The sequence below is a fragment of the Quercus suber genome, unplaced genomic scaffold (assembly GCF_002906115.3).
Source record: "Quercus suber isolate HL8 unplaced genomic scaffold, Cork oak 2.0 scaffold_1, whole genome shotgun sequence".
NCBI lineage: Eukaryota > Viridiplantae > Streptophyta > Magnoliopsida > Fagales > Fagaceae > Quercus > Quercus suber.
This window is the reverse complement of record NW_027069468.1, coordinates 907,533-922,540: the sequence shown is the minus strand read 5'-3', so window position 1 is coordinate 922,540 and position 15,008 is coordinate 907,533. Positions and strand designations below refer to the sequence as shown.

Genomic DNA, 15,008 nt, shown 5'->3' with positions numbered 1-15,008 from the left:
GACATTAGGTTTCTACGTACTCTTAAATGACTAGGCAACCATAAGATGAACTCATCAGTAGTTTCCACCCTACTTTCTATTTGCATTGATCCATCATGATTTCAGTCTGACCTGTGAAGAAGCTAACCAACTCCCTCGTTTCCTACAACCATATTATTAATCAAAAAAATTATGTGGAGCATATTATTAAGAAATTTATGTGCTTAAATCTTGGCGATTGACAATAGCATTGCATATTATTAATCCTCTTTTCTCATTTTTAGCTTCTTTTTTTTTTTTTTTTAATTTAATTTCTTTCATGAAAACACTAACCCAATGTTTTGTGCACTTAACAGTAACACTAACGGAGATAGAGAGGAGAGGACCAAAACGAAAAGTTTTGAAAAGTGCAAAGGTGACATTTTGGAGGGAGCACAACCAAAATTATTTTAGATTTCATTTTTGAATTTTAAACTAGATTTCCTTTTGAGGAAACCCTTAAAAACACCTATATCAAGGAAATAAAATGTAAATTCTACACTTACGAAAACTACATGAAAATATCAAAAGTAACAAATGAAAAAATAGACCCCTGTTCTACATTAGATTTTGTCCAGTTCTTCTTTCCATTCCATACCAACCCATCCTGTCTGCATCAACATTGCTCAAATTTATAACTCAGGAACCAAATTAACAACAATCTAAAATTTGGAGGCCTAACTAGTGGAAATTTTGAAAAAAAAAAAAAAGTGTTTAAAGTTGCATCAAAAGTGAAAGAATCACATAAAATTTTTGGGTCATCAAAGTTACAAATATGACTAGTCATCACAGAATAAAACAACCTAACCTGCAGCCATTTACTCCCTTATGTATAACTTCATTTTCACTCATAATTGAGTTCCTAAGTGAAATATTACCGATATATTATTATCCAATAGTGAAATCTATAATCTAAGAATCATATGAAAGGGAATACAATTAAATCAGCATTGACATAACTTTGAAGGTGAATTAACCCATAGCATAATAAGAAGCAAACTAAAGATATTTCATATATAGTATGCTTATAAAAATTCTTGTAATGACTACCGGATCATTCTTCTTTCAGAATTATATAATGGAGAAGCGTCAACAGTAAACTAACAAATGAAAAATGTCATCTCACACATCTGATGTATTCAGCAGTATTTTGGATCAGGGTCACTTCGTTGAATCCGCGGATGGCTTTGTCATGACTTCGTGTGAACTAATCTGCTCGTGTATTTGTCTGAATTTCTCTTTAAGCCTCTTAATCTGAGAAAGCACTAGCACATTGGTCAAACAAACTAGAGGAAAAGGGCAAATGCCAAGATTGACAGTCAAGGAAAAAGATAAGGAAAGATAATTGCAATACCCTTTTCAGCTCAATCTCTGTATCTCGCTTCTGCAGGCCTAATGAGTGTTGTAAGTTAGTGATGTCAAAAATATTATCCAAGTCGTCTTCAAAAGCAGATTCCAAGTCCTCTCGGAGAAGTGCAGGCAACTTGTCTACAACCGGCATTAAAAGGAAGCAGTTGAACTGCAAAAGATACACAAATAAGAAACAATGGGAAAAGAAAAATGAGGCCTAGAAAAGAATGCATCAAAATATTAAAAAAAAAAAAAAATCATATCTTTTCCCTATCTGTGTTGTACATTTAGTTTCACCAGCAAGTTGTGATAAATCAACAAATACTTTAGCTGTAAACAGCACAGTAGGGGAAAAAAACTATATAAGGACAGAAGCATGACATGTAATAAAATGTAGAAAATAAAAGCAAGCAAAACTGACAAAATAAAATAAAATGTTAGCATTCAGAAACAGGCTTGAAATGTCCATCATCCAATTAGCACTGTCTCCCTCATCACTAAGTTGTTATTATTTCCATTGAATTAATCTAGCAATGACCAGAAATCAGGATATATATAACCAACCTTTAACTCTGCAGATGCCAAGAAATATTCTCTTATGCCATGAAATATCTGTTGTACCAAAGCATAAACAATCCTTTCAGATGATGGAGCAAGCCTCCGATTCCAAAGTGTACTATCTAGAAGATCAGCTAACTTTGTTTCTGTTGTCTGTATAGAAGAGCTTGAGTCAGTACCCAAGGCCAGATGACTGAGCTTTACATCTGCCCTTGGCTTAGAGTCCTGCTTCTCATAGGCAACGGATCCCAATGAAGAATCAGGGGAGAGACCAGCAAACAAAGGATTACCACCTGTGTTGGACTGTTCTGTTCCTCCAAATGAGTCTAAAAATTGACGTAGCCCAGCCCGATTCTAAAAATTGACATCAACAGTGACATGATTAGTAGAGAAAATTAATTGCAGAAACTAGCTATATTTTACATGTTCTTAACTTTTAATATAGCTATTGAGAGTCACATCGCAACAAAAAAGTCATGTTTTATTCTGTTTTCTTTACTAATCAAAAGCACAAATATATCCTCTCCATATGCACTATACAAAAGCCTACATTATATACACGTGTGAGATGTTGTACTCTTTCTTTAGCATATGAAGGGATGTGCAGACATGCAATGGCAATACTCTTTTCTCTAGCATTTGAAGGCACAAATATATCCTTTCCATGTGCACTACACAAAAACCTTAAATTACACAAACGCATACATATGCATAAACATATAAACTTTTTTAAAAAAAATCAAAATATATAATATAAAATAAACAAGCAAACAAAATTACTACATCACTGAAGTGACTAAAAAGAAAATTAATAAAAAGAAAAAAGTTACTCATGCTTATGTAAAATCCTAGAAATGGTTATATACTTAGCATAGGCTAATATCAAAAGGAAAGCAAAACCATTTGAAATGCAGCACAGCACAAGAGGGGTTGGATTGGCTATTTTCATGGTCTTTTGAATGCCTCGCAAATAAACTATGTTAACCTTATTGTGGAGGGACCAAGTGACGTAACGGGTGGTGCTTATTAAATCCTCCATACATCTGCAGCAAAACATTTTGAACAATGAGAGAAGATTTCAGGGGCAAACACAACAGACGATTTTTAATAAGCATCATGCGCACACACAATATCCTAAAACATCTTATGAACACCTGAGCATATGGGAAACGTGGAAAAGACAGAACCTAGGATATTCTTTGATAAAACAAAAACTTTCAGGTTCTTCCCAATCGCTATAATCAATGTACACCACCATCAATAGAATTAAAAATATGCATGAGTACAAAATACAAATTACATCCTTGTGGATAGGGGTAACTTTAAGTTACCTCCGTAGCTATTTAGAAACTGTCACTAAACCTCCATATAGTTTGGGTTAAAATGATCACATTTTTTTCCCAATTGATAGATCCCTCATCACGACATGTCACATGATGGAATCTAATCCTTAGAATGGGTGGGAATATAGTTATTATACTTTCAAATCCAACATCAGTAGTTATTTTTCTAGAGTTGGCCAAATGGGGTGGGTGGACCACTCTAATTGTGAGATAACCAAATGGGCTGAGTTCCAAGAGTTGTCTTAGGAGTGGACAGTATGTTTTTTTACAACATATATGACGCTGATCTCTAACACTCCATAATGATTTTCAAGCAAACAACAACATTTTTGCAGTGTATGTCCAAAAACAAAAACTTTAGAAAACACTGCAAGAAATGGATGCAATGCCGTACATTTTACGTTAATATTGCCAAAGACATAAGTTTTTGCACAATAAGAAATAGAGAAATTGACATGAAATTAATTCCTGGTAGTGAATACTTGGAGATGGATAAAAAAGAAAATTTTCTCACGCTCAAAATTTCACTGTTGTCATAAGTCCATTAGCTGTAAAGGATTTTATAAATGCAGGCATCTACTTTGATGTTTTAAAGCAGATATTATTTATCAAGACAAGGGCCATTGCTACCTTCTAATGCTTGTGATAACTATGAAATAATGTATTGGCATGTTATATATATATATATATATATATATATAACTTCAAGGCTAATCAAAATAATATAATTGTAAAAGAGGCAACCAGTTACTTTTCATGGCAAGCTCTTTCAGTGGATTCAGCAAAGTTGTTAAAGGCAGTAGCAACACGCCTGAGAAACACTTCATGGCCACTTAAATACTCGCCATCTTTCTGTTGAAACCAAAGAATACAGGATGAGTAAATTATAATATTATAATTTAGGACAAACTATAAAATGATATTTATGTGGTCTATAAACATAAGGGACAAAAGCCAGCAATCCACAAACAGACAGAGCCCATACTTGAAGAAGATAAACAGAGATAGGAAGCAATCTCTTCAGAATGTGCAGCAGTCTACCACCCAACTGCAACAGAAAGTGAGAAATATTAGCTTTCGAGAGAGAGCAACAATAAGGGAGCCAAAAACCAGACCTTGTGATTTGTGAGAAGAAAAAATATGCAAACTATTCAATGAATGCATGCACAAATCTTTATTTGAAAGGGTAATTATCAAGGAATATATTCAATCTCATCCACAAATAACATGAATAGATGTAGTAGATGGGGATCAAAACAAAACAATAAGAGATATTGGTCAAGAAAATTTTGACTCACTAACGATGGACAAATGCCAATAAGTTCTAGTTCAAATGGATTTCCTTCTTCCATAAGGAGTGTAGGTTAATGTTAAGGGTTCAAAACCTACTTCAAAACAGTAATAGTAACAAAATTTTGACTAACATTAAGCCATCAAATAAGAAGATCCTAAATTATTTGAAGGTTTAATAATCATCCACATGCCCTTTTGGACGTTAATTCAATGACAAGAAAAAATCTAATCTTATCTGGTACATCTTGCTGAATAATCATGATCATCAAAACAATATCTTGAAAATATTAAGTCATTATAACACTAAATCCCACAAAGAATTCAACTCTGGTTTATGAATTTAATTAATTAGATTACTCTGCCAGGTAATTTTACTTTCCACTCAAACAGGTACGGTAGGAGGGCTACTATCCCCATACTTTCTTCAGTTTTATCTTCTCTTCTTCAATAAATCACAAAATCTATAAATACGAAATTAAAAAATTGAATAATATACATGATCTCAGCTATAGCTAAGGAAAATTTTCATAGATCCACCATAACACAAGATATGCTATACAGTAAATATTGGCAATTAAGAGACAAAAAATCCATAAAAGGGGTATAGCAGTCTATAGCTGTTATGAAGAGAGCAAGCCCACCCTTTTTCTAAAGACAGGTGTCACTCTCGCAAGGCACCCCCTTGGGATATGTTACTCTCTCACCCTCTAGACCTTCTCTTTCAAATATCTTAATCTACTACTGAAATTTCGTTGATGAATTATACTTTCAAAAACATAATGACACCAACAGCTTTATTCCACTGCATGTGACATAGCTCACAACACCACAAAAGTCAAGAAAAAGAAAAATATTGAAAGGTAACAATACTGATCACCTGATGAAGAAAAGGTTCAAATGTGTCCCTAGCCTTTGCAACAGCTATTACACAAGCAGTCCTGATTTCTCACAAAAAGAAGGAAGAAAGAAAAGGGACAGGTAGAAAAATTAAAACAAATATTTATAAAAGCTAAAATGTTAGGAACCCATGGGTAGAACTCACCCTTGAAAACCGGCTTGCAAGGTGAGGGTGCCCAAGAGCTTGTAAACACATGGTTGAGCTTATACTTAATATATGTGGAACACTAGGATCATAACATTAAAAAAATATCCCACATACATGATGAAATTAGAAAACCATCATTACCTTGAGTAGTTTGTTCCATCATGAATATCTTCTACACCACAAGCATTTACAATTTCTTCCCGCGTAATTGGAGGACATTTAATGCCTCCAACTACAAAACGAAATTCAGCCATGGCACGGTGATACTGTGCACCCCCATAAAGACGCATTCCCGCATTCTACACACAAATGAAACCCTTCTATATGAATTTTCTTGAAATTTAAAATGTTTGTGGAACAATAAATCTTATCATTCGATATATAATAGTTCACTAAATACTTATCCACATATTAGTATTTTTGAGAAGAAAATCTCTTTATTTATAGATTAGGGGACCCATTTAATTCTATAAATTAGAACGTTACATATGCAGTACTCCATCTCACATTGGACATGTATTCGGTCAATCTAAACTATAAAAGTAATTATGAGAATCTACAATTGTGATTAGTCCTTTTGGATAACATATGTGGCAAACAAGAGCCTCATGGATTTGAGTGAAGGGAGATTTCCCCTACTCGGTATTTGGAATGGAAGTCACCACTGACTGGGAATGTGATAGCATCATGCAAGCATGTACTGAGTTTCACAACAAGTATATATTAGGTCAACTTAAGCTATATAAGCAATCACAGGAAACTCCAAATCATGACCAGTCTTTTTGTGGAATCACACAAATGTGGCTAATATATCCTCAGGTTGTGACAAGCTACAGGGTAGAATTTATAAAAGCAACTCAACTCACTCAACATAGCCTTAATCCCAACTAATTGGGGTCGGCTACATGAATTTTTTTATGATGCTCGACCATGTTAGGATCAATCTTCCTAGTTACATCTTTAATAATCATGTCTTTCCTCATAACTTTCCCAACACGTCATTTTTTCCCTCCTTTTGCCCATTTTGCTCCTCCAAATTAACATAAAAAGAACAGACTAAACAAGAATTCAAGAAAAATAAAATATGAAACAAGTAAAATACACTATAAAAGAGAAAGGTACACAGCTTTTCAGCTAAGTAACATGTGTTGAGTTATGTGGCACTGAAATATATAAAAGCTTCAGCTCATAAAAATGTCTAATGTCAGACAATTCTATGCCTTACAGGTATTAGCTTGTGAGGAAAATGAACACCATCAGAAGCAACAAATGCCCCTCCATTAATTCTCTCGTCTTGTAGTGTTTCACCTATAATAGAAAGACACTGATTGTTCAGAATTGAACAAAGCAGGAGGAGAAGAAAATGACAAAACATTCAAAAGTAAAGTGTAATTTCAGTTTCAATGATGACAGTGTAATGATAATATCAATAATATGATTTGAGTTGTCCATGGTAAGCAACATCAAGATGATTTACCGAATTTATCTGGAGGAGCAACAACTGTCCCTTTCAATAGCAACGATAACTGAGTAATAAAGCATAGTTAGTTCAAATGGATAATTGTGAATAGGGATAATAACATTGTAACATCAGCAATGCCAATTTCAGAGATAGATATCTTAGTGCATGTGGGTGCAAATGATGTCAATAGTATTGAAACTGAAAAAAAAAAAAAAAAAACCACATTTCATTTGTGGTGCTGTTTTTCATTTTTTTTAGTATTGTAATTTTTTTTTTCTTAATATATACATTGTGCGTTGTATGGAGGAACTCTTTATTAATATTTTTCATATTATGTGGACTTTAAAGTACTCTTCAAGTACAAATCCAGCCACAAACTAAGAATTTCCTGAATAATTCATGCACTGTCTTTCCATTGCCAGACTCTGTCCTTGTTCAGAAATATGAAGCCACCTACAAAAATTAGCTATTGGCACGTGACAGGACTAATAATTAATATGACTACTAGAGACTGATAGGGCCCTAATTGAGACCTTGGTCAAGAATAGATCATGAAATGCTCGTCCTTTCTCCTTTAATTTTACTTCATCCACGGTGCTGCACATAAAAATAAGATAAAATAAAATTAATTAATAGATAGAAAGAAAGAAAACTATAATAAAAGATTCATTTACAATTATTATTATTGGTAAGTTACACATGAACCTAGTGAGTCTTGAACCCACCACCTCACCTTCCATCCCATTATTATAGAAGGAGGAAGCTCCGTTTAGGCAAAATTTAAATCTGTCTAATATTGCCTTCAAACAAACAATTATTAAAAAAGAAGAAGGTAAATTTCAGTAACTTACCCTAAGGTTTGTGCTGATGCCAACCAAGTCCAGCACATTTCAAAATTGATCAACTTGGTCCTTAAAGCCAATTTAGTCCCTAAACACTGTTAGTGCCGTTAATTATTCTAATCCCGTGCTTCTCTCTCTGATTCTCTCTTCTCTCTTCTCTCTCTCGTCTAACCTTTGCAGAAGCCATGAGCTTCATAGCTTTAGTGATTTTCTAGTTATTTTTAATTGTATTAATTCACTCTCGGAGTTCACAGATACCACAATAAATTTGGGTTGTTTGTGAAGGCTGAGGTAAACTAAATGAGAGTGATATGGGTTTTGGTGGAATTAAGAAGCGAGGAAGAGTTAAAAATTGAAGGTTTTGTAGAGACCCACATAGTTATATTGGAGTAAGCAACAGTCTTTTGTGGGTTATATTAACAAAGATTTGATTTTGTGGGCGTCATTTTGGATCACTGCAAAACCTGCTGTTGGGAGGGTTTTAGCAAAAAGAAAGTGAATCCATGTTAGCAATTGAAGGTTTTGCGGAGACCCAAATAGTTATATTGAAGAAATCAACAGCTTTTTGATGGGTTATATTAATAAAGATTGGATTTTGTTGGTGACTGAAAAAACCTGTTGTTGGTGCAAAAGAAAGGTGTGGGATAGTGAAGGTTTTAGCAACTTAGCTCGATGTTCTATGGCTGGGTTTGGTATACACAGAGAGAGAGAGAAGAGAGATGGACAAGAGAGGACAGAGAATAGAGGGGTGAGAATAATTAACAGCACTAACAGTGTTTGGGGAACAAATTGGGTTTAAGGACCAAGTTGGTAAATTTTGAAATGTCTTGGACTTGATTGACATTAACCCAAATCGCAGGGTAATTTAACTAAAATTTACCCTAAAAAAAAATGTTTTACGAGTTAAACTTGAGACCTGAGTTCCCGATTAATTTCATTCAGCTTTCTTGTTGTGTTGTTGTACTCCTTTTCTAGAAGTGGAATGATCAGTGGAACGCTATCCATATACCTTGCAAGCATAATCTTAGAAAATATTTAGCCACAGAATATTGCAGGAAAACTAAGAGTACTTTGACTAGAACAGTGGCAAAAAATAAAATTTAAAAGGAAGAAATAGATGACCTTTTCCACAGTAATTCTTCCAAGAATAATCTGAGTTTGCTTACACCTATTCTACTTATTTCTGCCTTTGACAGTGTCCGGCCCAACTTCTCCTGCAAAGATGCAACATCTTCCACCTCTCTCAAGGATATTGCCTGCATTATAATATTCACTCATGTTTTGGAACAACATTAGAAATAAAACAAACAAATAACCTTTAACATATTCACATATCCAAATATTACAACAATAGACACCTCACATGTACAAAACAACCAACAAGCATTCTGTGCTCAACTCAACTAAATGACAACCCCAGTTGATTACTAAATCTTTTAACAATTAATTGGGTTGGTTACATAGATCGTATTTTCTGAAACAGCTTTAATGATCACAGCTTTCCTCACTAGCTTCACAATGTCATTTTTTGCCCGTAACTATCTTCAATGTATTTATTGGTAATAGTTGCACAGGAATGAAGCATCACAAGTGAGTCCCAATATTGTATCTTACTCTTTACTTTAAATACCTGACTAGACAAAAACCTAGAAAAAGAGTGATTCCCTGTATTCTAGTCAAACCTAACCAACTAGGGTTTAACCGGTGGTCGGACTAGTTACATCACAAATAATTCAACTAAAATAATAATTTTTAATACTATAAATAAAATAAATTAATACTTCATTTTTCCCTTTTTGTTGATACTCTGTTTCATTTAAAATGTCTCAAAATATTTTGTACGCTCTCACAACATATTTTGAGAGATACATTTCATTTTGAACTTATGAGAGAAATTTGTAAAAAATAATTTCTTGTCAATTAACATGTAAATTTTCAATGTGGAACGTTTGCACCTAAAGAATCAAAAACAAAGGGAAAAAGTGGTTAATTTATACAATTTTCTTAATTTCATTCTCTAATTCATTGGGGGACTTGTTGATTTGTAAGAACTTATTGAGAGTTTCATATTAGGAAGATAAAAGAAAATGCTATCTCTATTAATACCACATTCCATCACGAGTTTTGAACATTAAATGTTTAGACTAGCTTTTATATAGGTACACCATTCTTTTCAATGTTAAGTTTGTTACGCAGCTCATTTACTCCCTCGATAAAAGAAGCAATGCATATAAGCTTAACTTCTTCTTTTTTAATGGGATAAGTCAAAAAAATTATAATTATTAAAAGACAAAAACAGGTTCTAGTGGAGGTTTGACCGGTTGAATAGTTTTGAAAGATGGTTGACTTTTTCAGTTTTTGAGCATGGATAGGACCAGCGCACATTTAAATCAGTCGAACAAGCTGGTTTGGTTCAGTTTTTAGAACTATGCAGCATGCTATTTTCCAAATGAATATGGGTTATACTAGAAGCATCACTCCCCTCCTGTTAGTAAACTGTTGAAGTTTTCAGGAAAAATTAACCTAATTAACTTGTTCTTATAGCAAATCTTGAATTTGTTGAATAATGCTTCATTCAGACAGCATACTTGACTAAATAGCATCAAAGCAGATAAAGAAGCCAACACTGACAGAACAATGATTATAACTATTATCATGTATAAGCAATTTGAATGAATTTGATGCAAAAAGACCAACAGAATTCTTTTCTTTTTAGATAAAGACCAAACAGAATACTGAAAATGTATTTGTCTAGCATAACTGGTTTAATAGCTTAAGGTGAGAGAACCACCAAAAATTAACTACAAAAGTAAAGGAAATTTGATGATAACATCAGGCAGACTATAGGAACATGGAAAAACTTCCGAAGTCTTAACACTACCATTCAAACATCAACAGACTAGAGTCGCTAGATAAGGTGAGTAGTTGTAGACTAAACCTGTTTAAACTCATCATTTGTTCTGTAAACTGAATCCTGTTCAGAACCAACTCTTCCTGAAGGCACAGATGTGAAGAAGGGAGAATCACCCAATATGAAGCCATCAAGTGTACATGCAGGTGGTGAAAGGAAGACTTCCACATCTGAAGAACGTGCGAATTGTGGTATTTTCGTATCAAGCTTGGTCGAGACAATTACTGTCCTTGAAAGCTCAGGATCAATCTGTAAAATATCATTAAAACTTTCAAGCTTTTACACTTGTTTATCGATCTATATGCTTTCTATATGTGTAACTGAAAACTAAATTCAAATTTGTAATTGTTTGCAGGATTGCAAAACTTTTGCCTGAAGGTAGTAGACTCAGTTAGGAATAGGGATAATATTAAGGTTTTTCTTAGTGACTTGCCCCAAAAAATAATTGCAAACTCAATAACTCCAGGCAAAAGAAGACTGTTGTCATTCTATAATACTAGCCCTGAGACTATTCTGCACTTGTTATTAGAATTGCAATTAAATTGTCCATTGGGCTGCTGTGATGAGTAGATGCAAGGTGAACTGAACTAGTTTAAGATAGGAAAAGGAGATTGATTGGTGATAAAACCATTTGAAGAAGAAGGATGCAAGATGCAGGAGCAACCAAGTCCAAAGCAAAGTGAACCCACTAGTTCGCTTGGTCCTCTCACTAACTGGCATGGGTCCAGTCTCTATGTGTCATAGTTATGAAAATTCATCAGACTATTTCTTGCGCTGTTAAGCCTAGAAACTGGTCTTTTCTAGTTCCAACTTCAATCTTTCTTTCTATATTTTCCTATGAAGATGATCTGCTGTCCTAGAGCACTCTCTCACACTGTCCTAATCAAACTAAGCGCAAAGTAAAGCGTACAATTATAGGATAAAGTAAATTAAAAAATGAAAAAAAGAAAAGAAAAAGAAAAGAGAAATGGACGTACTTGCATAACAACCCTACGTGTAGTTGCATTGCTCCAGTCACAACAATCTTCAAGACATAATATAATGAACTCTTTGTGCTGCATTTTAGCTCGCACAAGGGATTCCACTGCACGAGCCTGACTCTGCCAAGAACAGGACGCAAAAACAATCACCCTTACAATCCAAATTTTTTTTATTTAAAAAGAAAAACAGTGGTTGAGTGTATTGCGTTAAACCTGTAGCGCTCGATTCTTTTGACCTGGAGCAGGAGCAATTAGTCCAGGAGTGTCTATAATGGTAAGGTTTGGACAATGCTTATATTCCACGTTAATGACTATTTCCTTAGTTGAGAATTGACAAGGGTCGCGTTCCAACCTCATATTTTCAGCTTCAATGTAGGCCTTCAGAACAATAACAAGAAGAGAAATCACACTCTCACGTGGATAACCAATTCAAATTGGAGAATTCTAACAAATTTTAAACAATAATAATAATAAAAAGAAGGCAAATGACACATTATATTATAAACTTTCACCATGTTCCCCCAAGCAATGCACAATTGAGACCCTTGTTTCAAAAAATTGTACTACCATTCTACCCCAAACCATCTAAACTAAGAGTTAAATTAGACCAAAATTGTGATTTTTCATTGCAACCAATAAGGGTATTTTCAATTTCCATCTCATTTAACTCCCAATTTAGACAACATGAGGCACATTGATACAATTCTTTCAAATCAACTGTCAATCATGATAGTTTGAAGCATATTGTAAAAGAGAGATAGAGAAGAAATGTGACCTGAATTTGTTGAAGAGACTTTTCATCAGCAAGCGTGGAGTCAGAATCAGAGACAAGGCGGCAGAGAGGGAGGGTGCAAAGAGGGTTATACTTCATGTGGAGAGTAATGGGGCGCCTGGTCTTGGTGCCGCCGCCGACGTGGTTGAACTGGAAACCCATGAGTGCTTCCACCAGTGCGCTCTTCCCGTCAGTCTGATGACCAACCACCAACACCGCGGGGGCCTCGAATGGGGTCTCGAACTCTTGAGCCAGACTGTGTAGCTCGTTGTAAGCCTCGTACAGCCTCCATTGCTTCTCCACTTCCAGTTCCAATTCCGAGTCCTCCATTGTAGCAGAAGAAGAAGTAATGCCTAAGGAGTCTGACCCATCTTCTTCACTTCCCTCCATTCTCATTTTATCACTGACACGGAGTCCAGGCTCAAAAGTGTGTGTACTCAAGTTTTAACTGTTTCGAGTTTACTCGGGGAAGCAACGCACCGTATCCATCGATATCCACTTTTTCTCTCGGCCCGCCCGATATATCCACTTTTTTATCTTTTCTAATTTTAAATTTTAGGCAAAATACATGGCGAAATGGCTATTTGATTTTTATTTTTATTTTTTTGGAAACTTTAGTAATATGTGTCTGTTTGACATGATTAATTTTGTCAATATATTTTACTATTCAGCTTATTTTTACTACTATTTATTGGTCAAACTGCACTTTTTGGTACTATTCATACGTCCTATTATACTATTTCAGCTAACTTTTTATATTTATTTACTGTACTTTCAACAAATTTTTTTTTAATTTCAGCAAAATAAGCGGATCTCAAACAGATCTTGCATATTTTGCCATTAAAATTTTGCATAGTACAAAAACCAAGATATTTTGCTAGATAATTTGAAAAAAATAATTGTTTGGCTAAATAGTTTATATATAGAGGGCATATAGTCATTTTAAAAATACACATAGAACTCTAAAAATACACGTAAAAATACACATAGAACTCGACATTAACATTCTCGAGTTCCAAAACAGGGGTATTTTGCTAGATACTTAAAAAAAAAAAGATGTTTTGCAACATACTTCAAAATAAATGGTGTTTATCCATTTTTCCCTAAAGACCATTTTGGTAATATAGTGTCACCACAATTTGGTCCTGCATTTCGATAGTAGTTAATTTAGTCCATGCTATTTTTAATTTGTAGTAATTTGGTATTTAATGTCAACTCATTAATAGAAATTAATTGCAAGTTGATTGAAAATTGAAAATACTACAATACAGGAATCAAATCGATAATAACGTCAAAAAATAGGGACTAATATAATATTTTTCCCTTAATTTTATACTTAAATCATAGGTATTTTTTTAATTAAAAAAATTCAATTAGCCTTTTTTTAAGTGAAAATCAATTGGTATCATAAATAGAAATTATCATGAAAAATAAATAATAATAATAATAATAATAATAATAATAATAATAATGTATTATAAACATAAATAATGTATCTCAAATTATTATAAAAAGGTAATTATCATGAAAAATAAATAATAATAATAATAATAATAATAATAATAATAATGTATTATAAACATAAATAATGTATCTCAAATTATTATAAAAAGGATAATTATAAAAATTGTTTATCAAAAAAATAATGCAAGACCTTTAATAATTACTTCCTTTAAAAAAAAACTAAAAATTACTTTTCTTAAAAAAAAAAAAGTTAAAAATTACTAGGTATTAATTGACCAATAAAAGAGTAAAGACCATGTTTTCAAGCTTCAAACTTATAATTCCATGAGTTTTTTAAAAATAAAAATAAAAACGGCTAAAATGCAAATTGCACATTCTAGGTTTGGCTAAAATTCATTCAAATCCTCTAGCACTATACTTTTGTTCAGTTAAGCCCTCTAAGTTTCAAAACACAATTATACCTTTTTTTAATTTGGTGAATTGTCACTTTCATTCTTTTTTAAGTTTTATTTTTATCATTTTAATTCATAAAGTATCTATTTGTTGTCAATGTTGATCATTTGTCCATCCCATTGACAACTTGCCATTAAACCGTTTAAACCAACCTAGGTTTTTTTCCCCTTCCTTTTTTGCCAATTTGTTTACACTATAAATTTTACTTTCAATTTTTAATATATAAATTAAAAACAAGAATTTTCTTTCAGCCCGATCTCCACTTTTTTATCTTTTCTTTTTCTTTTTTTAGGTCTTTCTAAATTTGTCTTGTTAAATTTTAGGCTAAAATATTATTTTGATAATACAGAGATCAAATTCAATTTAGTCCCTATATTTTGGTAGTAGTCAACTTGATCCATGTTATTTCCAACTTGTAATAATTTAGTTCCTAGTGTTAACTCACTAGCAGAAATTAATTACAAGTTGACTAAAAATTGAAAATAACATTAACCAAGTCGAAAATGACCCCAAAATA

General features: G+C 33.2%; 1 protein-coding gene across 1 annotated transcript; it reads right to left on the bottom strand.

The window, feature by feature from the left end:
- Positions 1–942: 942 nt before the first annotated feature.
- LOC111992298 (dynamin-like protein ARC5) lies at positions 943–13,071 on the bottom strand. The gene is made up of 17 exons (XM_024024171.2): positions 12,578–13,071; positions 12,016–12,180; positions 11,800–11,922; positions 10,850–11,071; positions 9,034–9,167; positions 8,828–8,920; positions 7,603–7,666; positions 7,085–7,133; positions 6,833–6,915; positions 5,749–5,906; positions 5,440–5,500; positions 4,255–4,317; positions 4,021–4,121; positions 2,912–2,969; positions 1,933–2,280; positions 1,373–1,537; positions 943–1,272 (listed from the first exon to the last, which is right to left on the bottom strand). Exons 1-17 carry the CDS (start codon positions 12,968–12,970, stop codon positions 1,180–1,182), a joined length of 2,373 nt encoding a protein of 790 aa, XP_023879939.2. The 5' UTR covers positions 12,971–13,071; the 3' UTR covers positions 943–1,179.
- Between the last annotated feature and the right edge of the window lie 1,937 nt (positions 13,072–15,008).

Bases quoted from the DNA above. Each gene is read 5' to 3' on its own strand.
- LOC111992298 (XM_024024171.2), bottom strand. From the start codon at position 12,970: ATGAGAATGGAGGGAAGTGAAGAAGATGGGTCAGACTCCTTAGGCATT. The intron at 11,923-12,015 runs GTTTAACGCAAT...TGTTCTTGGCAG, and splicing joins AAAAGAATCGAGCGCTACAG to AGTCAGGCTCGTGCAGTGGA. The intron at 4,318-5,439 runs GTGATCAGTATT...TTTCTGTTGCAG, and splicing joins TTGAACCTTTTCTTCATCAG to TTGGGTGGTAGACTGCTGCA.